The following is a 25,242-nucleotide window of genomic DNA, read 5'->3' on the forward strand; positions in this document are numbered from 1 at the left end:
AGTGGCTCAGTTGTAAAGGATCTACTAGCAATGCAAAAAAATCAGGTTTGATCCCTGAATCAGGAAGATCCCCTAGAGAAGGGAATGACAATCTACTACAGTATTCTTGCCTACATAATCCTATGGACAGAGGAACCTGATGGGCTACAGTCCAGGGGTTGCAAAAGAGTTGCACATGACTTCGCAATTAAATAACAACGTTCAATTGAGTTCAGTCGCTCAGTCGTGTCTGACTCTTTGCCACCTCATGAATCACAGCATGCCAGGCTTTCCTGTCTATCACCAACTCCTGGAGTTTACCCGAACTCATGTCCATTGAGTCAATGATACCATCCAACCATCCCATCCTCTGTCGTCCCCTTCTCCTCCTGCCTTCAATCTTTCCCAGGATCAGGGTCTTTTCTAATAATTCAGCTCTTTGCATCAGATAGCCAAGGTACTGGAGTTTCAGCTTCAAAATCTGTCCTCCCAATGAACACTCAGGATTGATCTGCTTTAGGGTGGACTGGTTGGATCTCCTTGCAGTCCAAGGGACTCTCAAGAATCTTCTCCAACACCGCAATTCAAAAACATCAATTCTTTGGTGCTCAGCTTTCTTTATAATCCAACTCTCACATCCATACATGACCACTGGAAAAACCATAGCCTTGACTAAACAGACCTGTGTTGGCAACATAGTGTTTCTGCTTTTTAATATGCTTTCTAGGTTGGTCATAACTTTCCTTCCAAGGAGTAGGTGTCTTTTAATTTCATGGCTGCAGTCATCATCTGCAGTGATTTTGGAGCCCCAAAAAATAAAGTCAGCAAACATATCGTTAGGATAACAAAGAAAAATCATTTGATTGTAACATTTTAACATAGAAAATATTGACAAAATTTAACAGCCATTCATAACTTTAAAGATCTCAGTAAACTAAAAATAAAAAGAAGCATTCATATCTGATTTAACAAATTTCAATATATATTATATATATATATAGAGAGAGAGAGAGGGATGCAGAAGGACAGTTCCAAGCCCAAGTAACAGCACAAATACTTAATTCTGACAGATTAAGAAATACACTTGTATCCAATAAATTTGAAGCCAATGAGTTGGCAAGGCATATGTGTTCAGAAAGTAGCAAATGTATGTAAGTAAAACTTCCACATCTTACTTAAAGAGCAAACATATAAATAGAGATTTAACGATTCACTGAATAATATGTGTACACGGATGAAAAACAAGATTATAACAGGAGATCTTACAATGTTGACAAAAAGAAATGAGAACAGATGGGAAGACCCTATAGGATTATTTATGTAGACTGTGTCAGAAGCATTAAAAGAAGAAACAAAAAATGAATGAGCTGAGAGGTGGAGGTAGAAATTGAAAGTGAGATATGAAGATATGCTTAACTCTAGAGATATTTTGAAAAGGGAAAGGAAGGATCATTGGGATTTTCAGTTACAAATTTGCAAGGGAACTTCAAGCAAGTGTAGTAGGACAACAGAGCAGACTTGAGATTGTTAAAAGGTCAGTTATATGTGAGTGAGCTGAAAGTTGGGTATACCACATCTCATGGGATAAGGGCCGAAATGCACATATCATAGTTTTACTGGGGTCCTTTGTCATGAAGTAAACAAGTTCCTTCACGTGTCTCAGCATAGTTTATTCCTGTGCAAAAAAAAGAAAAAAAAACAATAATGTATTTCATAAAATGATTGTGAACATTAAATTTTTGTAGTATTTTTTTGCAAAGTATATACTCAGTGATGAGCACCTCTTTATTAATATTATTATTGTCTCATTTTTTAAAAAACATTGACAGAGCAGAAGAGGAAAAAAGGAGAATTGCTGATTGTCTCACGTAATTTTCTGTGATGACATACTGAAGTTTTCAATCATGCCATGGCAAATATCATGATCAGTGAATGATGAACTTGGAGAGGTATAAGTAAGTTGAATTTAAAAGTTGGAGATTTAAGAGATGGTTAGAACTAAAGTGGGTTTCCCTGATGGCTCAGGGGTAAAGAGTCTCCCTGTCAATGCAGGAGATGCAAGTTAGATCGCTGGGTCAAGGAGATCCTCTGGAGAAGAAAATGACAACCCACTCCAGTATTCTTGCCTGGAAAATCACATGGACAGAGGAGTTTGGTGGGTTACAGCCCAAGGGGTTGCAAGAGTCAGTCACAACTTAGTGATTAAACAACAACAAAAACAAGAACTAAAGTATATTTATACACATGGGAAAGGAAAATAGACAAAACTGGATCGAAAATTCAAGAAAATTAAGGTCAGGATTATATACATATATATATGTATGTATAGGTACATAGGTAAATACATTGTTAATATGAATATTTAAAAGAAAGTGAAAACTGATGTCATATCAAATACATTGATTCGTGATAACATAGAGTTCAGTACTTTCATGTATAACTGATTTCTTAATTGTCTTGTAGGCCACAGCTGTGTCTTACAATCCTGGTTATTGAGTAATATTGATCACTCTATAATAATAATTATTGAGTAATATTGATTTCAAATTCAAAGACATTTAAGTTTTTTTCCCTTTTCTTAAGAAAGTACAATATTTTATTGTAGTATGACCAGGAATTCCCAGGATTTTGTTTTAATAACATTTGCCATTGAGATGTAACATGTAATGGTGTAGAATATGGAATATAGTGAGGAGAAGCCCATAATTGAAATTGAAAATAAATTTACTTAAACTCTTCACAAGTGAAAGGCTTTGCCATCTATTCATTTATTATTTATTGGTTCTGCACAAGTTGTTTGAACAGACTATTTTCCATTTATTCATCTTAAAGTTGGGCAACAAAAACAAACAAAAAAAAAAACCCATTAAATTCCTCATAAAGTTGAACTCCTTTTTGAGAAATTTAAGCACTGACTGATAGCTGTGAGAATCCACTGCACTACTAAATATAAGGGACTTGAATAAAAGGATTCAAAGGCAGTCAAAAACATACTGCAAATTGGAATTATCTTTTAATTACATATATATGTGCTTGTGTGTGTATACTGATTTATAGCAATGGTTATAAGGGAAGAAATACTCAGATTCTTGGAAAAATAATTCCAAGTTGTAATTGTGTACTTAGCTAAACTGTACATTAGATGAGAGTCTTCCTTGGTGGTCCACACAATAAAGAATCTGCCTGTAACATATGACAGGCAAGTTCGATCCTGGGTCAGGAAGACCCCCTGGAGAAGGGAATGGCTGACTGGTGGTGGTTTAGTTGCTCAGTTGTGTTCAACTCTTTGGGTTCCCATAGACTGAACCCAAAGAGTTGGACACAACTGAGTGATTAACACTTTCACTTTTTCTTTTTTTCTCATACAAAAGAGTCAACAGAAATTCTCAACCATGGAGAGAGATTTACAAAATTATCTCCCTCTCACTCTTTTTCTCTTAGGAACTAAACTGATGTAGCATGCTGACATTTCATCAATTCTTTTCTGATCTCTTAGTACTTGGAAATTGCCTCAAATATAGTGCTAGCATATTTGCATTTGATTTTAAAAATTCTCTTTTTATTTTATTTCAATTTTTTTTTTTTATGGCCACACTGCACAGCTTGTGGGGATCTGAGTTCCCCAGCCAGGGACTGAACCCCAGACACAATGATAACACAGCATCCTAAACGTTGGACCACCATGGAACATCCAGGAATTCTCATTTTAATACAACAGTTGCTAAAACTTGCCCAATGAGTTTCATTATTATTTTTATAATTTTATTTATTATTTTTGGCTGTGCTGTGTCTTTGTTTTTGCACAGGTTCTTGTCTCGTTGCAATGCTCGGACTTATTGGCTTGGCTTCCTTGCTGCAGTCATGGCTCCCAGGGTCTAGAGCACAGGCTCCATGATTGTAGAGCACAAAGGCTTAGTTGCTCCATGGCATGTGGGATCTTCCCAGACCAGAGATTCAACTCGTGTCTTCTGAGTTGGCAGCATATTCTTTATTACTGAGCCACCAGGGAAGCCCTGTTCAAGGACTTTTAAAATGCCCTCCTCTTAAAGACAAGGAATAACATATCCTTTCTAATCTTTTCTTCAAAGCATTTGTTTTTCCTCTTTGACTCAAGATTAGGGTTACATTTTAACACTACTTTCTATGCACACCTCTACCATTCCATCTTGATGAAGAATTTTAACAGCTATTACTTAAGAGAAATAGTTGTCTAGCTCTTCTGACATGGAACATGGTGAGTCCATGTACAACCAATCATATCCATAATTCAAAGAAGCTTGTGACTTACAATATGTTTTAAAGATCTCTATGATTCTCATAGTTTTATGTAATAAATATGTAAACTATTTAATGGACTTCATGTAAATATAACCAGAACTTAAGAGTTAAGAAGTTTCAGAGGAACATAAACAACACCAAGAGCAACAAATTCATTTTGCCAAAGAGGCAAGTATCACAGGAAGTTTAAGGCGCTGACCCCAAATGACTTTTATAGTTAGTGATAGTATTTGGTACAAAATAAATTTTAAATTTTTTTCTAGTGGATCATATCACTGTTTCATTCATGTGTTGATCTAATACTTCTTTGACCACAAAGATTGCATTTTCAAAATATGGAAGTAATATACATATATTACATAGAATATGTACACATATACTTCTGTAAAGGTAAGCATGCAATGTAATTAAAAAGTTATGTATGATTATTGCCAACCCCCTCCCATGTAAAATTTAAGCATTTTTATATTGTTTAACTCCTGAATGAAGGCCATTTACTGTGATATTATAAATAAAAATGAATCTCTAGATATTTACAAGTATTGAAATATTAGGCCCAGTACTTTCAGTAATGTGAGTGATGTACCATAATATTACTAATTTACGAGCACCAAAAGACCTCTGCTCACCTTGTCACTTTTGTGGTTTCCCGTTGTACATGAACTTATTTCCATTTATGATTTTTACTTTTTTTGTTTTTGTTTGCCTCTTTGTTGTAAATCAAATATGTTTTTGATTTTTTTTCCTGTTAACATCTCTATGGTTCTTATGGGTTAAATACATTCCCATAAAATTCATATTTTCAAGTCCTAACCATCAGTACCTTAGAATATGACTATATTTGGAGAAAGGACCTTTAATGAGTTAACGAAGATTTTAAAAAAAAAGTGTGAGTGGGCTCAATGTGACTGCTGTCCTTAGAGAAGAGGAATGAGCCCGGGCGTGGGGTCGAGGACAAAAACATGTAGAGAAATGAAGAAAAGACAACCATGGAAAAGCCAAAGAAAGAGACCCTTGGAAGAAAACAACTCTACAGACCCCTTGATCTTAGACTTCTAGCTTCCTGAAGCTTGAAGCTTCTTGCTTCAAGTCACCCAGTCTGCATTGCTTTGTCATGGCAGCCGTAACAAATGAATTCAGTGGTTTAGCAAACATAAAAGATAGAGTTACCTGAAAAAAGGCTTACTCATTTGGTGCAAGTAAGAACCACCAATTTCACGTACTTGCTTAGTATCTCAGTCATGTGCCTTGAAATGACCTGCTTCCCCTAAGTCTTTGTGGCATCATTGCTTCTGATATATAAATACGTGAAGAGGCAGTCAGATTCTCTAGCAAGGTGCAGCAAGCAGCCATTGTTGACAAGAATCAGCTGGAAGTGACTTGCATAGTAACCTTCTTCAAAGGACCTTGCATCGTGGCATAGCCAGTCATGCTGCTGGGGCAGACCCAGAAGTTGACATTTATTTTTCCTTCAGAATAGTTATGGAATCACCAGCTTTTTAAAAAATTACATGAGTGCTCGCTTCGGCAGCACATATACTAAAATTGGAACGATACAGAGAAGATTAGCATGGCCCCTGCGCAAGGATGACACGCAAATTCGTGAAGCGTTCCATATTTAAAAAAAAAAAAAAAAAAAAAAATTACATGAACACTTCCCAAAGCAAAGTATACTGCAAATTATCACACTCCATCAAGACTGAATGCAGTTGCCTGGGATGAGACAAAGGTAAAGCCATCAAAGTGGGGAAGAACTGTTGATCTTGATAAGGAAGGCAAAGCAGAGTCTGCAGTTACGAGACACCGAAAGGGCAATGGGAAATGCAGATTCAAGTGGCCAAATTAGCACAACAAAACTCTCAGATATTTATTTCTGAAGTAAGCATTTAATAATAAATAGGACTGAATATAATTTGCCTACATGATTTCTATTTCTACCCATTTTCCCCATATGTGAGTTTCCTTTCACACTTTGCAATACAAATATAATTATAAATAGTTAAGAAATGCAGCTGGATATAGATGATGTCTTCAGAAATAGTTCATAAGTAACTTTTATTTTTCCTACATATTGTTTTAATATTTCAGTAGTCACTTGTATAGTTATAATATTAAGAAAATATATTCTTACTTTATAGGTAGTTACCTGTTTTGTTAAGTGCCTTTCTAGATAATGTGAAGTTCACTTAAAAGTGATGTATCAGTATATGAGTGCAGCTTACCTGTCTGCTTATAAAAGCTAGGATTCCTAAGAAACTTCATCAAACTAAAAAGTAAGTTTTCTTACAAAGGAGAGTCATGATATTGTTTATATTAGAATTATAGACAATAGGGTAAAGAAGTAACTCTGAGCTCCAATAGAATGATGCTCCAAGTTGAAATTCACATTAATAAAATAAGTAAATCAACTGCCAGATCTTGCATTAGTGTACATTTAGGTGTTATATTTGGTTTGAATTTTCCAAAGTTCCTGATGCTTCATTTGTTTGGTAATTATTAGCAAATATTTTTAGAAATGCTATAAATCCATTCTGCATTATTTGATAAATGTTTTATCTTCTTGGCTCATCAAAGAATCACTAGCTTGTAAGAAACTCTGAGAAGCTGTATATAAATTTATCTTCCCTTGTTTAAATCAATGACATTTTCCACAAAAATGTTTCATAATAACACAGCTTAAATTTTTGGTATGACTGAAGACTGTAACGATCTGATGACTTGTTAAAACCAACCTTTCACGCACTGGCACAATATTAAAACAAAACCAATATTTATTTTCATCTGAATTTCAGCCTGAGGCTTCTTTTATAAAGAGGTTTTTTTTAATCTTCTTTTTAAAAATTTTATTTCTTTGGAAAACAATTAACATTTTCATGAACACTTTTAATAGGAACTAATATTAAGATCAAACATTGCTTTTAAAATTTGGGACTTACATATTAACTTTGTTATTATCGCATTTATTTCAATTTTCTGAAAGGGTAGGAAAAAACAAATATATATTGGCATACATTTTAAAAAAGAAAAAAGAGCAGTTTAATTATAAGAAGATGGAGTTCAGAAAGTTTTCTTCTTTTTTCCTTAAAAGGAATGAGAAGTCGGCATGTTGCTATTGCTCCTTGACATAAAGACAGTGTCTTTGTTTTATGTCCTCTGTGTCTGAATCCTGCAATGCCATCACAGCAGAGAGTACTCTACACCGCTTTAAATGATAAGAGTTTCAATAGGCACTTTAGTGGAATTAAGAAAAATCTAACACTCTTCCACCGTGATGCCACATAGCTATCTTCGTTCTAGGTTGTCACGTCAGTAAATTGTATTGAATAGGCCTGAGCTCGTCTCAGTGTGTTTCCAAAATAACAAAACAAAACCAAGCAAGTACACACTAGAGGATTTATCTTGTGTTGGCAGAATAAACCAAAGCTGACAATATGATAAATATAGCAACTTGCTAGAAACCAGAAGATCAAAGGAATCTTGTCCTAGAAAGCCGTGTGTGTGTGTGTGTGTGTGTGCGTGCGTGTGCACGCGTGTGATTTCTACTTATGTTCCTTTCCCTTAAATTCCTTCTGTGGGCTGTGTTTTAACCTTGGCCTCTCCCCTAAGTGACTTTATCAGGGGTGTAACTCTCTTCTTCCCCGAACATGTCCGCCAAGACTTTGAAGCGGGGTCCCCAGTCTGCTAGGTAGTTGAAGTCCTGGTCCGCTTCCGTGGTCAGAGACTCGATGGAGCTGAGAGAGTCGGCTGCCGATCCGCTGCCTTCATAGGCATAGGTCGCCAGTGAATCGTATGGCGGGGCTGTGGGGTCCACATCATGTTCTTGCAGCCTTTGATGAATGAAATCCCTTATGTCTGTGTTGTCTTCCACTGGCGGTCTCTGACGAGGTAAACAGAGAGAGTCTGGTTTTATATCCCTGCGAATTTTGTTGTCTTCAATCACTTTGGGGTTTCTCAGAGCACCGATGTCGAACGCCTGGGTGTCCTCCTCCCCGCCTCCTTCATCATCGTAATGGATAACGTTGTCTCTGATGTCTTCCTTAGAGGTCATCAAGGTGTCTTTCTTCTTCTGCCGTCGCAGAGCTACGTACAGCACAACTATGGCTAGAACAAGACAAAAGGGCAAAGTGAGACTGTGTCTGCTCATCTCTCTGTAAGAAATTAAATTGATCAGGTCTGGCTGAGTTTTTTAATGACACCCTATTATTGTCAAAGTACACATATTGTAATCTGCATGGATCCTATCTATGCTGATTTTCATTGTTTAAATTCAGTTTCATTTTTAAATTGTAGCTAAAGTGAAAACATTGCAAATCTCACAAATTCTAATAACAGTAGTCTTATATTTGACATCTGTTTAAATATCTCAGTGTCAGGTAATTTGTTACAAAGTTTTAAAAAAGCAGACAGAGAAAGGCAAATATATAATTTATATGTTGAATTTTAAAACATGGTCTAAATGGACCTATTTACAAAACAGAAATACAGTCACAGATGTAGAAAAGAAACTTATGGTTACCAGGGGAGAAACGTGGGAGAGAGAAAGTGGGAGATTGGAATTGACATGTACACACTACTATATATAACATAGATCATGAATAAGAACCTATGATGTGGCACAGGGGACTGTAGGCAATATCTTGTAATGACCTATATGGGAAAAGAATCTAAAAACAAATGGATATATATATGCGAATAACCACTTCACTTTTCTGTATACTGAAACTAACACAGCACTGTAAGTCAGCTATACTCTAATAAAAAATTAATATAAAAAAGATAAAAATAAAAGAATGGCTTGTCCAATCATACACAGAACTGTATAGCATTGAAGTAATAAAACTTGGGCTTTCCCTGGTAGCTCATCTGGTAAAGAATCCACCTGCAACTCAGGAGACCCCAGTTCAAATCCTGGACCAGGAAGATCTCCTGGAGAAGGGATAGACTATCCACTCCTGTATTCTTGGGCACCCCTGATGGCTCAGAAAGTAAAGAATCCGCCTGCAATGCGGGAGACTCGGGTTCAATCCCTGGGTTGGGAAGATACCCTGAAGGAGGGTATGGCAACCCACTCCAGTATTCTTGCCTTGACAATCCCCATGGACAGAGGAGCCTGGCGAGCTACAGTCCATGGGGTCGCAAAGAGTCAGATATGATGAATGGCTAAGCACACAGAATAAAACTTGAGGGGCTTCCCAGGTGGCTCTAGTGGAAGAGAACCTGCCTGACACTGCAGGAGACAAGAGACCCGATTTCAATCTATGGGTCAGGAAGATCCCCTGGGGGAGGGCATGGCAACCCTCTCCAGCATTTTTGGCTTGAGAATCCCATGGACAGAGGAGCCTGGAGGGCTACAGTCTATAGGGTGGCAAAGAGTTGGACGTGACTGAAGTGATTTAACACACAGTAAAACTTGAATATTTTTGCCCATAACTGACACTTACATATTATTCATATCTAGATTTACCTTGTGTTAACATTGCTTTATTTCTGACAAAATAAACACAAATCACAGAAAAGTCACTTTTAAAAGCATTAAACAAGAAAGAGAAAAAGAAAAAGAATATACAATATGAGTCAGCTTTCCAAATTGTGTCAAGTAAGACCACAAATTATTTAAATTCTGTGTCTTATCATATTGAGATATTCTCCAAACTAAATGCTTAGTAATCAGCTGGCCTTATTAAAACAAGATCACACTTTGAAATACTTAATTTATAGACTCTTATCATCAAATATCTCTTTTTCTCCCCATCGACTTATGGTCATTATTATTTTGATTTTTTTTTTTTGAGTGAATAAACACAGATTCACACCATTAAGTCAGTGCTCAATTTTGCCTGGAATAATTCTCCCCTCTTCTCCAGAGCAGTGGCAATAGATTGAAAGCCAAATGTGTTTAATTTAGTACAACAGTGTTTAGAAGAAAGATCTTGTCACAGGATTAGAAAGTAGGAGACTACATGATGATTAAAGCAAGTTTATTCCCTTTTCTTCCAAAATTAAGGAGGAAGATAGAGGAGATAAAGGTAGGTCTTCTGTATTATGGGTTTTGAAGAGATGTTTAGCACTTTTCACTTCTGGGCTTTATGCAGATCTCAGAACTGAAAACACTATGGTTTGTTCATCCAAAGTGTGTGTGAGAGAGTTTAAACCTCATAGAGAGACCTGCATATGTATAAAATGGCTTTAGAGTTGCCATGACTGACACTACTTAGATGCACTTGAGAGTCAAATAGAAGTTCCTGGGTACCACAAGATTCTCATGCTTTCACTCACCCTAGGAAATATATAAAATGGCTAAGAATAAGATGATCAAAAGGGCTCTGAGATTGGCTACAGAGATCAAATAGATGGATTTGTAAGCAGACCCCGTGGCAAGATTAAGAGTGTCAACATTCAAAGCCGTGTACGAGCAATTCACACCTAGGTACAGGGTGGACACGTGGCAAATACTTAGCATGTGTGTGCTAAGGTGCCTCAGTCATGCACAACTCTTCCATGGACTTTAGCCCACCAGGCTCCTCTGTTTATGGGATTTTTCAAGCAAGAATACTGCAGTGGGTTGCCATGCCCTCCTCCAGGAGACCTTCCTGATTCAGGAATCAAAGCCGGGCCTCCTCATTGCAGGTGGATTCTTTACCGTCCAAGCCACACATCCTAGTAAGTACTTTAAAATTTTATTTTCTATCCCAGAGATAAAGGTGTGTGTACATTTGTCAGAATATTTTGGTTAAATAATACACATGCATAGATATAAGCTGATTCCACAGAGCCCAACTGTACCTCTGTTGCAATTTTCATTTAAAGGAATCACTGGAAAAATAAAAATAAAAAATCTCTCTTTGTTTTTGTGAATCCAGTAGAGGATGAATAAATGAAACAGAGTCAGCTGAACAAAGTTGATGGAAGAGGGAAGCCCCTGAAGTAGGTTTTCATTCTCACAGAGATGTTACAGAATACATTTCTTCAATCCTTTCTCTTCGCTGTGCTTCTCGATATTTTAGTGTATTCTGTTCTGTCCTAGTGGGAATGGTGAGAGTTTTGATGTAAGGAGATCTGAGAAAAGTGGAATAAGAATTGCTTCTGGCCAGCACTTTAGACAGAAAAACACAAATTCAGAGGTGCCTTTACTTCTTCCCTGTGCCTTCTCTTTTCTTTCATTCTTTATTGAACCAGTATTGGACAACTACTCTGTGCCTAGTATCATTTTAAAAGTTCTACAATCCAATAATTACCAGGATGTAAAAAAAAAGGAATTTAAAACTGCTGCTGCAAATGGGATAGAAAAATTCATTGCAGCAAGTGCCACAAACTATTTGTTCATACTTGAAAATTCCCGAGGGCTTGAACATACTTTTGGTGATGTTTATTTCTATTGGTATATTTCCATGTGGTAGGAAGTAGAAAATTAACTTTGATAAAAATATAATTCAGTATAGATAGTCTTCCTTCTATCTATATGCAGCAGCTCAATGAAGAAACACTGATTTGCATGGTAAAATGAGAAGAGAGATACACAGACAAGGGAGAGAAAGAGAATATGTGATTAATATTGAAACCAACCTAAGAGTATAACAATGCACAGAAGGATTGCAATCAGAGCCCCAGTGCTAAGTCCTACAGGTAGAAAAATTGCTTCCACGTTACAAGACAGGATGGTACCATCAGAGTCACATCGACAAACTCGAATAGTCATTGTGTTTGTGCTGCTCTGGACAGGATAACTGCTGTCTTCTATTACAACCGGGAGGAAATACAACTCTTGCTGCCTGCGGCTGTATCCATTTCTTCGGGTTTCAATTCCAGCTGTGTTGTCTACAAAACATGACACGTATGGTAAGATGGTTACTATGAGTATCACTTCAAATCTTCAAGTTGGTATCTGTTAAACAGTAGGAAGCTCTTCTTGAGTCAGTAAAATACACCATATTTCAATTCTTTCTTTTATCATTATGAACGCTGCCAAAATGTAATCAGATGTAATCAAAGAAAATCCTTTGGAAAAGAAGAAACATTAATCTTGTCCCCAGTAAGAATTAAATTTTTTATTGAGAAAGAATAGAAACTTGGTTACAAGACAAGAAATATGTTGTATCAAAACACTTTTCTTTTTCTGACATCAAAATCTCACAGAGAAAACAAACCTCAGTGGATGCTTTCTTACATGATTAGAAGAACAAAGATTATAAAGGATGAATCAGCATAACATCTTACCTAAGAATGTAGTCTTTAAAATATGACACATATCAATATACTATTTCAGATAAAATTTGATTTTTTAATTTTTCCAAGTCTATATCTATGCTACATATATGTATATATGTGTGAATATATGTATACATTTTCACTTTTCTAAAACAGCATAAGAAACATGGAAGAGAAAAGAACATGTGTTAAATCATCAAGATTCATTAAAATTTGTAAGGAGTTTGAATCACAATAGCCATCAATTCTATCAATTGCCAGATAAAGAAATGTGATATATATGTATATATACAGATAGATAGATATACATATATTCACACACAATGGAATATTATTCAGTCATAAAAAGGAAGGGAATCCTGCCATTTGTGACAACATGGATGAATCTAGAGGGTATTATGCTAATGAAATAGATCAGACAGAGAAAGACAAATACTGCATGATAAAACTTACATGGGGAATCTAAGGAAAAAAAGAAAAGTAGAACCCATAGAAATAGAAAATAGAAAAATAGTTGCCAGGGACTGGAAGTGGGGAGAAATGGGATAAAGTTGGTAAGAGGTTTAAAAACTCTTAGTTATAAGATGAATAAAGTCTGAAGATCTATATTATAGTACAGCGACTGTAGTTGATAGCACTGTACTGTATAATTGAAATTTGCTAAAAGAGTAGAACTTAAATGTTCTCATAAAATAAAGGTGAAAAAAGTGTCTATCCATTTAAACCAAAAACAGCTTCCAATTACACTTAAAATATAACAAGATAAAATGAGGATATGGTAAATGGCATGAATGGCAAGTACACGTTTAGATCATGAAAATATACTATATCATGAGGCAAAGATGATCTGATTCATGTTATTATGAGTAACCAAATATAGATTCTCCAGCAAATATAAAATGGTGGAAAACAGTCAATACTTTGGTTCCTGAACGATATGACTGTCTATTTAGTTGCCCAAGCCAATGGTCTGCAAGTCTTACTAGTTTTCTTCTTCTTCATTTTTACATGGAATCTAGGAGATCTAGCATCAAGCTTATGTATTCTATCTCCCAAGTCACTAACCTCCATCGTCACAGCCGTGTCTCTAATTCAAGGCACTTTCATCCATTTTCTGCAATAGTATCAAATATAGTTTTGTCTTCCTCTATTGTTTTCTACACTGGATTCATCCTGATCTGCTAAAGTGCTCCTGTGTAAACCTTTCAAAGACTTCCCAGGTCATTGGATTTAAGTTATAAACTCTTTAAATGGCTTATAGACAGGTTAACTAAAGTCAGAACAGGTGATCTGTTGCCAGCCTTAATGTATTTAATCCAGTGTCCTTTGTATTTTTGTAGTGATTTTAATAACAGCGGATGTTACTAAATATTAATGTTAGTTAATGTTACTAAATATATGTAAGTTAGTTATGGTGACAGAGCTGGTAGCTAAAATTATCTTAAAGGTAATAAAGTCTAGGCACTGTGTTAAAGGATTTGCATTACATCATCTTATTTAATAAAACAAGCATGAAGTTAATTTATGTTAACTATGAAGTTGAGATTATTTAGTATACTTTAATGTATTGAGAATCTGTCATTTAGGTTGTATTGCAGTAGGAGTGAAAACCTGTATTATTTTCACTAAAAAGCCTGCACCATACCATGTGTCACACAAATAAAAGAATTACTTGTATGCACGAGCAGTGCATGTAAAAGAAATGATATATTTAAAACATGAAAAGTAATTTCCCGAACAGTATATTGGTTGTCTGACTCATTAAGGGAATGCCCCCATTATAAATGGAAGTAACTTGCCTCATTAGATATAGTCTATATGGGTTAAACAGTTTACTGTTAGTCATAAATTTTGTATTTCTCATATATAGATTTCTATATTTTAAGAAGTTGAGTGCTTTTAGGAAGAGCATTGATTTCTACCTTTGTGTCCTTTTACAAAGTTGCCTGATAAAAGCTAAATTTTTACGAGGTTAAACTTACTTCTGAAGTCACGAACTGTAAAATTTGGTTTGATGGCAGCTTCAGGTGATAATTTAAAGGAGAACTGTTGTCCAGCCGGTGAAAGATCTCGGTCTGCAGCACTGACTATCTGAATTATCTGAAACAAAGTTGAGATCAGACTTGAAATCAGTCATTGATTTCAAAGGGAAGTGTACATACTAGACTAATACATATATTTAATGAAACATACAAAACATGACATTTTTAGAATTTATATCATTGGGCCAATCATTTACAAATACTTTTATAAACAGTAAAATATTTAGAGTTAATAGTGGCAGGAACAATTACAGGGTATGGACTAATTCTAAATCAATGTCCACATAACTAAAGAGAATAACAATGTTGAAAATTCTCACTAATAAGCAAAATAAAATTAAAATGTACTTGCTTGCATTTTAAACTAGACAAAATAATGCTTTCTAGCCTAAATATGAAAATACTGGAGACAAAATCTCTGATTATTTAAAAGTCCTTTCAAGGAAAAAATATTAGTATCATTATGTTTGTGAGAACAAGTTTTATCTTCATAAATAAGTAAAATAGTGAGAAGGAAGCAGAGGATGTAGATCTGTTTTTGTTGTTATGTTCCCCCCACCCCCCACCAGTGGGTGACAATATAAATTATGTTTTCTTTCAAAAATTTTCCTAAATTGCTCCCAAAAGTGGTATATCTAAACAGTTAAAATTCTAATATTTCAATGAGACTCCATTAGAAATTTGGTGATTAACTTTAAAGAGCCAAGCTATGACACTGATAATTCATTGTGTAAATAAACAAATACAAATGGCTTTGAGGTATTTATTTATTAATGTATGCAATGACTTTATATCAGGAAGAAATTGCAGGACATGTGTGCAGAAGAGGAAGGCAGGGTGCTGCTTAGGTGACCACATTCTTAGACTAAACTTGAATTTGCCAGAGGAAGACCTTAGATAATCCTGTGCACTTGGTTGATGTCATTCAACATGAGAGGTATTTGCCCCTACTTGTTTTTATTCCATGGTTAAAACTCAGACTTATGACTGCTATCTGCCTTCTATCTAGCTGTGTGTTTTTGTGGGCACACCCAGGACCACACCCAAGTACACAACATATATACCGGGGCTTTAAGTTCACTGCTAGGTAATTTTTAATTTGATCATGGAACCTTTAATGAGAATTTCAGATGCCTATTTTACTGTGGGGGTTTCCAGGTGAGTAAAGTCGGCTTCCGTAGTAGCACAGACGGTAAAGCCTCTTCCTGCAGTGCAGAAGACACGGGTTCGATCTCTGGGTCGGGAAGATTCCCTGGAGAAGAAAATGACAACCCACTCCAGTATTCTTGCCTGGGAAATCCCGTGAACAGAGCAGCCTGGTAGGAGTTGCAAAGAGTTGGATATGGGCATAACTTCGCAACTAAACGGCAATAAGTTTTACTGTGATTCACTCACACAGGATCTATTTAACCTTTAGAATTATCATGGATTCAACACCAAAGGTCAAATTGTGGAATACGGCAATTTAGTCTAATGATTACCACGCAAACCCTGTAAAGCTTCAATTTTCCTCAAATAAAACCATGTACTCAGATCACTATATCTCATCCATAAAATTTCTTTAAATTATTTGGGGATTAATTTGCCAAGTTTTGCTTTGCCTTTGCTATCAACCAGCATAATTATTTTTTCATAATAAATCGACATCAAAATTTATGAAGAAAATAGTTTCATAACAAAAAAATCTTTTAAAATAACATACAGAGGTGACCTTTTTGGTATAAACTGGCAATGATCTGGAATTGCCACTTGGGAGTTATTGCCCTAAGGAGCTACTGAGGTCAATAAGTCATTGATTCATCATATAAATCACTATTGACTTATGTAGAGTCATCTTTTCTCTTCTTTTGATAGGTAGAAACAGGCACAGAGATGGATAGAGGTAAGGCATACATACACACATACATACATACATACATATATACATATATATTAAGTTATTATATAACCCAAAACAGATAGTTCCTATGCATAGTTTCTAGACCCTTAGGATGACTGGGATCAAAAGCAGAAAATGCTCATATACTGTATTTCTCATATTTCAGGGTTATATTTTGTATGTGAATGTGGTGCGAAAGGGCTTCCCTGGTGACTCAGTGGGTAAAGAATCTGCCTGCAATGTGGGAGACCTGGGTTCCATCCCTGGGTTGGGAAGATCCCCTAGAGGAGGGCATGGCAACCCATTCTAGCATTTTTGCCCAGAGAATTCCCCAGGACACAGGAGCCTGACAGATTGCAGTCCATGGGATTGCAAAGAGTTGGACACAGCTGAGTGACTAAGCACAGTGGCCCAAAAGAATGCAAAATGCTTGACATATAATTATTATGTAAAAGAGCTCTCAGCGACCCCACAGATTTCTTACCACTTTATCTGAGTATACACAAATAAAGTTATCTCTAATAACTTCTACTATTCCCAGTTTTTTAATTTATTACAGAAACATAGAAACATTAGAGTTCTACTTCCAAAAGTCTTTAAATTGGCACATTACATGATTCTGATTGCTGTGATATAATCAATGTCCCATATTACCTAAAAATAAAGGACTAGCTTTGAGAGGTCATTGCAAGGCTCTGGAAAGTAGTAAATACCTCTAAATTGTCAAATTTTGGTAAACTTCTCATTTTTCGTCTGTGTGCTCAGTCACTCTGTTGTTTCAAACTCTTTTGTGATCCCATGGACCGTAGACCATCAAACTCCTCTGTCCATGGGATTTTCCAGGCAAGAACACTGGAGTGGCTTGCCATTTGCAACTCCAGGAAATCTTCCCAACCCAAGGATCTAACCCACGTCTCTTTCGTCTCTTACGTCGGCGGGTGGATTCTTTACCACTGTGTCACCTGGGAAGCCTCTTATAACTTTGCAAATAATGAAATCCAGCATAAATTTTGCCTGCATTTAAAGTGATAAAGCATTTAACTTTAAATGTATATATATATATACACACACACACACACACAGACACACACATATATATATATTTCTGTGTATATTTAAAGTTAAAGGTGCAAATTTATCACTAGGGAACATATGATTAAATAAGTCATCCTATAATAAAGCTAATGAAATGAATGTGTTAGTTGCTCCATCATGCCCAACTCCTTATGACCACATGGACTGTAGCCCACCAGGTTCCTCAGTCCATGGAATTATCCGGGCAAGAATACTGGAGTGAGTTGCCATTCCCTTCTCCAGGGGATCTTCTCGACCCAGGGATTGAACCCGGGTCTGCATTGAAGGCACATTCTTTACCATCTGAACTACCAGGGAATTTTCTCCAAATTATCAAAAAAAGTAATAGAGCAACACAGTCCCCTAGAAGTTTCTGTACTGATGGGAACACTCTGCATGTACGCGGATAAAAATGGTAGCCACTTGGAAACTAGGATTAGCAAATACAAGCTACCATATAAAAATATATAACTAATAAGGGCCTATTTTATAGCACAGGGAACTCTATATTCTATTATAACCAATATGGGAAAAGAGTCTGAAAAAGAATGTATATGCATCTATGTATAACTCATTCAATTTTCAGTACCCCTGAAACTAACTCAATACTGTAAGTCAACTATACTCCAACAAAAGTATTTTTTAAAAATTATAGCCACTCATCTCATATAGCTACCAGGCACTAGAAACAAGTGTGAATGATAACTTTTAAAATTTATTTAACATTAATCAAATACATATAAGGCTAGTGAACATCACATGACTAGAGCCATGCAAGAAATATTCTGTGAAGCAGTAGAAAGCATTCAAATGGAAGCAAATACTAGATATTAAAGAAGGACATTTTTAATAAAGATATAGTTTCAAATATTAAGATATTTCCTCAAGCAAGAATTAAAACTTCAAATTTACTTAAATAAGTAGTTAAATAGTTATTCTATGTAAAAGAAATAGAAATAGGCATCAAACCAAAGCATATAGATGGATTTTTCTTTCAGAACCTAGGTGCACAATATTGGATTAATTATATTCTTATTGCATAACACACTCTTACCATCTGCTCATGCCTGGTTCCTGTTAATCATATTCAGTTCAGTTCAGTTCAGTTGCTCAGTTGTGTCCGACTCTTTGTGACCCCATGAATTGCAGCACGCCAGGACTCCCTGTCTATCACCAACTCCTGGAGTTTACTCAAACTCATGTCCATCGAGTCTCATATCATATCATATCTCCATTCATTCATTTATGAAAGTGAAAGTGTTAATTGCTCAGTCATGTCCTACTCTTGCAACCCCATGAACTGTAGCTCCTTTGCCTATGGAATTCTAGAGGCAAGATTACTAGAGTGGGTAGCCATTCCCTTCTCCAGGGAATCTTCCTGACCCATGCATCGAACCCAGGTCTTCTTCACTACAGGCAGATTTTTTACCATCTGAGCCACCAGGGAAGTCCTTTATAATAGTGTTTATAGAAAAGCTGGTTACTCACCACTACCCACATAAATGCTAGGATTTTGAAAGTAACTTTCATTAACAATGTGGTCCTTCCTCATATGCTCTCCCCACTAGAACCTCCCTCCAGAGTAATAGTTAGTAAGAAAATGTAATTCAGATATTTTGAATAACCCAGATGTTCTATTCAAGGCCACCAGAGAAAGTTTTCCATTTTTCATGAGCTTAAGAGTATCTATGCACCCCTTCATAAAAGCATGTGAACAAAGCAAGAAATATCATAGAAGAATATAATCTAAAGTTTTTTGCTTACTGGACTTGCAGTCACAAGTTATTTGGAAATTTCATAGTCTACAGAAAATAACAGAATATGCAATTCTAGAACGGTTAGTTATTTCCATTTATAGCTTATTTGATGAAGACATATGATCCGTGTCTATATACATCCATGGTCTCATAACCTAAAACACACGCATATAGCAGGTCTTTATAAAATCTTAAATAACAACATGGATAAGATACCTGTCCTGGTTTGGCATTTTCACACACAGCTGTCTCATATGGCACAGATATTTCTGGAGGAAATTCATTGACATCTAGGACATTAATTAATATGTTGACTCTGCTGGTTAATAATGGGTTACCTGTTAAAAACATGCAAGGAGAAAAGATGATTACAAAATCTGATCAATCATTGCTTTTATGGTGAATATCACTAACATTTAAAAATCAGCATTCATATGGAATCCAGAAGACTTTGTCTTTATGGGAAACTGAGGCATTGTGTCAAATCTAAATGATAAAAAGATGACTATGGGTGCTCTCCCTGTCTCACTGTCAGAGAACCAGCAGTGCACTACACAAGAATTTATCCCTGAAAATCACCCACAAAGTTAAGGACAACCATTTAGCTCATGTTCCATAAAAAATGCAGCCATCAAACTGGAGTGAGTTAACAGGATCAATCTTCACTAAACAGTGATATTTTTCATTGAATAAAACATATGCTTTTATATGTGTGTCTATAACTTTATTCAGTAGTATCATCTGCATATTTAAATAACTTTCTCAAAATGATCCCCTCTAAAAAGATGATAAATTACAAGGAATATGAAGGAGAGATGACTTTTTATAGATGAAAATTAAAATAAACTTAAGGAAGTAGAACTAAGAGATTATGTACAGTTAGGATGCACCCTAAAATTATTTGCTGATGATGAGAAAAGACAAAGTAAACAGCATTTCCTTCCTACAGTGTCAAAAATTACTGCTTTGAAAAATTGTCTCTGTCAAAATCCCATCACAAGTTTTAGTCCCAACCTGCGATATGGTACCAACTTCTCTGTTCTTTGCTGAAGAAGACCGGGCATAATTCAACAAATAAGGCATAACATAATAGATAGGTTTCAATTTATTTATTTTACCTAATGAAACTTTACAGATGGGTAAAATGCCCCAGGTTGTTGTATCTTGTCCAAAGTCACACATCTAGAGGAATGGGGAGTTAATATCCAAACTCAGGACTGTGGAAATCCAAGTATTATGCTCGCTCCACTTTTTTAATGATTGGTTACTGTGTTAGATTCTTCATCTGCAGTGCCACTGAAGATTCACAGTATTGGCATTGTTTTAGATCTCTGTCTGGATGCTTTTAAAGAATGCATACAAATCTTACCACATGACTGATTCTGAGAAGCCTACAATATTCTGTTATGCTAAAATTGATTTAAAGAAATAAAAAGCATTGTCAGCAGTAGCTTAAAAAATGTTCACATATTCATATATGACAAAGTGAAATCCATCATCGTATACCAGTTCAGGCACAGATAACATAAAGGGAGGAGAAATGGAATGCTTAATAAGTTACTGTGAGGATGGGACAAGATTTCTCTCCCAATTATATTTATAATACAGACTTGCGTTTATAATATATAAACATGTTATTAATTTAAACTGATTTTTACCCAAGAGAAATTCTGTTTTGGTAGTTTTAAATATTTATCCTCCTGAAATATAGATTTTATATCTGTCCCAATGAGTACTGTGTCTCAAAATATAATCACTATTGCAATATCTTATTATTAAAAGTGTTTCTCAAAGATGAGCTTTTGGTAATTTAGCTAAAGCCAAATATTTTGTTGTGTGAACTTTTCCTGTGCACTATAGGACTTTTAGAATCACTACATAATAGTGACTAGGCATCACTGTGGCAATTACAAAATGTGTGTTAGTCATGTTCGACCCCATGGACTATATAGCCTGCCAGGCTGCTCTGACCATGCAATTCTCCAGGCAAGAATACTGGAGTGGGTTGCCATGCCCTCCTCCAGGGGATCTTCCTGATCCAGGGGTCAAACCCTGGTCTCCTGCATTGCAGGCAGATTCCTTACCATCTGAGCCAACAGGGAAGCCCCTAACATAATAGTAGATATTGGGTTTTATAACATGCACAGTAAAGGAAAAATTTGAAGAGATACAATTACTAGCTATACTCATTCTTGGGACAGAGGGTAGAAGTAGAAGAGACTTTTCTGGCCTTTCATGGAAAAGAGGCAGAATAGAAACAACTATAACGACTGAGTACTTCCTTAAAAGGTGCAGAGAGGAAAGCTTCCCTGAGTGGGTTTGAACCCCCCAACCTTTCGGTTAGCAACTAAATGCTCCAACAGAGATACATGCAATTACAAAATAAATACCCAAATAAGAATAGAGGTAAAACTGCAACAACATCAAAGCCAGGTTATTCATACTGTCCAAAATGAGTTATGGGTTTATAGTTTTCAATATATAACTCTTCTATTGTGTATCTAAAACTTCTTACGATTAAAGGTTTAAAAATGTCACCTTCTATTTGTAAATCTGGTTAGGTAAGCAGCAACATTTCTGTTTGACAACTACTGTACTCAGGTAAGAACTGACCTTTTCACAAGGGAATATTTTTACTAGAGTAATATAGAATTTTTTTGATTTATGTATTGTAATTCACAAAATGATATGATAAAGTAATGACATTTCTTTCTGATTCATCTCATGTTTGAAACAACAGTGCTGACATTTCTTTAAACTTGATTTGTCATAAACATTATTACCCAAATCCCTTCCATATTAGAAACCAGTTATCAATGAGCAATTATAAAGTCAATTCAAATATGAACTTAGTAAATATTAAATACTCAAAACCTTACACAATTAATTGCTGTGTTCCCAGTAGTCAAGCCATTTAAACTCTAATTATCATTGCTTCATATTGCTTATATTGAATAACCAACATATTAATAGTTTTGTGGTCAATAATTAAGATAATCAATAATTCTGTTTTGTCCCTCAGGCCTTCAAGAATGTTTTCTTAAATCTTCTTTCTTAATTCTTCATGATATCATCATCAAATCCCATAACTTTTTGAGCCAATTTGAATTAGAACTGCCTTCACATTTTAAGGTGCAACTTAAACCAAGAAAGAAAGATTAAGGCCAAATTATAAAAATCGAGAATAAAGGAGAAGTGAAATACCATCAGTGAAATGCATATTATAAAATAACATTTCAAATTTATTGCAAAAGTTCAGTCAACATAGATAAACTGAACAAATTCTTAGAAAGACATATATTGTCACACGTGTGTGTGCTAAGTCACTTCAGTCATGTTTGACTCTGACACCCGATGGACTGCAGCCCTCCAGGCTCCTCTGTCCTTGGTATTCTCCAGGCAAGAATACTGGAGCGTGTTGTCATGCCCTCCTCCAGGGAATCTTCCCGGCACAGGAATCAAACCTACGTCTCTTATGTCTCCTGCATTGGCGGGCAAGTTCTTTATCGCTAGCATCAAAATGAACTAGAAAATCTTAATAGACCTAAGGCAAGTGGGGAAAATTAAGTTTTAATAAAAAATCTCCCAACCAAGAAAAAGTCATGCCCACATGGCTTCACTGGGAAAGTCTAGCAACTATTTATAGACCACATAATATTAATTCTTCATAAACTCCTTCAAAAAATAGAGGAGAAAACGCTTACCAGCTTATTCTTCATATTGTAATACCAGAAGTCAATCAAAAATATCAGAAAAAAAAGCATGGATTAACCTCATAAACACAGAAACAAAAATTGCTTAAATATATATGAGCAGTCAATCCCAGAAGTATATTATAAAGCTAATATATAATGACCAAAATTCATTTATCCTCGGCATGTAAGGTTAGTTTAGCATTTAATAGTATTATGATCAATGTGATGTATCATATTAATAGAAGAAAGAACAAAAAATTGCATAAGCATTTTGATAGACTCAGCATTAGCTTCTGACAAAATTTCATCCATTCATTATTAAAAAAAAAGATAAAAACCTTAACAAATAATGAATAGAAAGCAACATCCTCAATCTGACAAAGTCTATCTATGATAAAGAAGCCCATAGCCAGCATTATATTCAGTGGTGAGAGACCAAATACTTTCTTTCTAATACTGAGCATATGGCAACATGTATGCTTTTACCACACATTCACCATTGCACTTGAGGATTTATTTAGTGCCATCAAATAAAAATAAAATTTAAAAGTATCCAGATTGAAAAAAAAAATATTTTTTATCAAAAAATGTCAAGAACCTGTAGGTTGGAAACCCTAAAATATCCACAAAAAAACTTATAGGTATAATCAGGGCAGCACATCAAGAACAATATTAAAAATGGCTATTGTATATTTAATATACTAGAAAAAGACAGAGAAAAAAAGAATTGATAAAAAATTCAAGTCACCATAGAGTCAAAGATAATAAAATATTTAAGAATAAATTTAGCAAAATAAAGGTAGGAATTATAAACAGAAATTGAAAAATCATTTCTCAGAGAAATGAAAGGGATTCCTGATAGAAAGGACTGCTGATGGAAATATAAAGTTGTACAGTCAGTTAAGAAAATAGGTTGGAACTTTCTTTAAAACCTGAAGTGTGAAGTAAGATTCTCTCAGTTGTGACTCTTTGAGACCCCGTGGTCTATATATTCCATGGAATTCTCCAGGCCAGAATACTGGAGTGAGTTGCCTTTCCCTTCACCAGGGGATCTTCCCAACCCAGGCATCAAACCCAGGTCTCCCGTATTGCAGGCAGATTCTTTACCATCTGAGCCACAAAGGAAGCTCAAGAATTAAACACTGAATGTGAATTTATAAGCCAACAATTCTACTGCCCTATGTCTACCTAAGAGAATGAAAGGAACATCCACAGGAAACCTGTATGCATATGTTCATGAAGGTATTATGAATACAGTCCCAAACTGGGAACAATTCATATGTCTATCTTTTGGTGAATAGATTAACAGTGGCATATCCATACAATAAAATTACATTATAAAAACAGGAAACAAAACAGTGATGTGTGCTTACACAACATGAATGAACCTCCCTCATTTACGCTTTATTGATAAGGCTGACAGTACTTCTTGTTTTTGTTTTAGTCTCTAAGTCGTGTTTGACTCTTTTGCAACATGATGGACTCTAGCCCTTCAGGCTCCTCTGTTCATGGACTTTTCCAGGCAAGAATCCTGGAGTGGGTTGCTATTTCCTTCTCCAGGGGATCTTTCTGACCCAGCGATTGAACCCACATCTCCTGCATTGGGGGCAGTTTCTTTACCACTGAGCATCCAGGGAAGATCAATACCACTCCTTGAAATTGTGAATTACTCAGTCATGTCTGACTCTTTGTGATTCTATGAACTGTAGCCTGCCAGGGTCCTCTGTCCATAGGATTTTCCAGGCAAGACTACTGGAGTGGGTTGCCATGCTCCTCTCCATGGGATGGGGACCTTCCTGATGCAGGGATAGAACCCAGGTTTCCTGCATTGCAGGCGGATAATTTACCATCTGGACCACCAGGGAAGCCCCTCTTACTTGGAGCTTATTTAGCTGCAGAAAGCAGAAAGTTTAAGAGCCTTTGGGCTTCTGACACACAAGAGCTTCCCAGAGATTCCAGCCCTCAGTTGTCAAGTCTTCTAGACTTCCTGGGGACAGATATTAAGACAGACCCTTTTAGAATCCTTTAAGGGCTTCCCTGGTGGCTCAGATCATAAAAACTCTATCTGCCTGCAAATCAGGAGACATGGGTTTGATCCCTGGGTGAGGAAGATCCCCTGGAGAAGGAAATGGCAACCCACTCCAATATTCTTGCCTGGAGAATTCCATGGACAGAGGAGCCTGACGGGCCACAGTTCATGGGGTGGCAAAGAGGCGGACACTTCTGGGAGACTTTCACTTTTTAGAATTCCTGACCCCAAAATGTTCTATCATGGTCTATTATGCAGCCATAGGTGACCAATTCCAATGATAAGAAATATCAAAATGCACATT

At 35.9% G+C, this 25,242-nt stretch overlaps 1 protein-coding gene and 1 non-coding gene across 3 annotated transcripts in view; one reads left to right on the forward strand and one right to left on the reverse strand.

The window, feature by feature from the left end:
* The first annotated feature begins 5,772 nt into the window (after positions 1 to 5,772).
* Positions 5,773 to 5,879, forward strand: LOC136146754 (U6 spliceosomal RNA). Its single transcript, XR_010659043.1, has one exon. It is a non-coding gene; the product is annotated as a U6 spliceosomal RNA (small nuclear RNA).
* Positions 5,880 to 7,858: 1,979 nt separating this feature from the next.
* Positions 7,859 to 25,242, reverse strand: part of CDH12 (cadherin 12) — a 307,444-nt gene continuing 290,060 nt past the window's right edge. For both annotated transcript variants that reach the window (XM_065905321.1, XM_065905320.1), the window contains 4 exons: positions 19,431 to 19,552; positions 14,445 to 14,562; positions 11,821 to 12,072; positions 7,859 to 8,358 (listed from right to left, as the gene is read on the reverse strand). In XM_065905321.1, the coding sequence (XP_065761393.1) occupies positions 7,859 to 8,358; positions 11,821 to 12,072; positions 14,445 to 14,562; positions 19,431 to 19,552 (992 nt within the window). The remainder of the gene's footprint in view (positions 8,359 to 11,820; positions 12,073 to 14,444; positions 14,563 to 19,430; positions 19,553 to 25,242) is intronic.

The sequence above is a fragment of the Muntiacus reevesi genome, chromosome 14 (assembly GCF_963930625.1).
Source record: "Muntiacus reevesi chromosome 14, mMunRee1.1, whole genome shotgun sequence".
Lineage (NCBI taxonomy): Eukaryota > Metazoa > Chordata > Mammalia > Artiodactyla > Cervidae > Muntiacus > Muntiacus reevesi.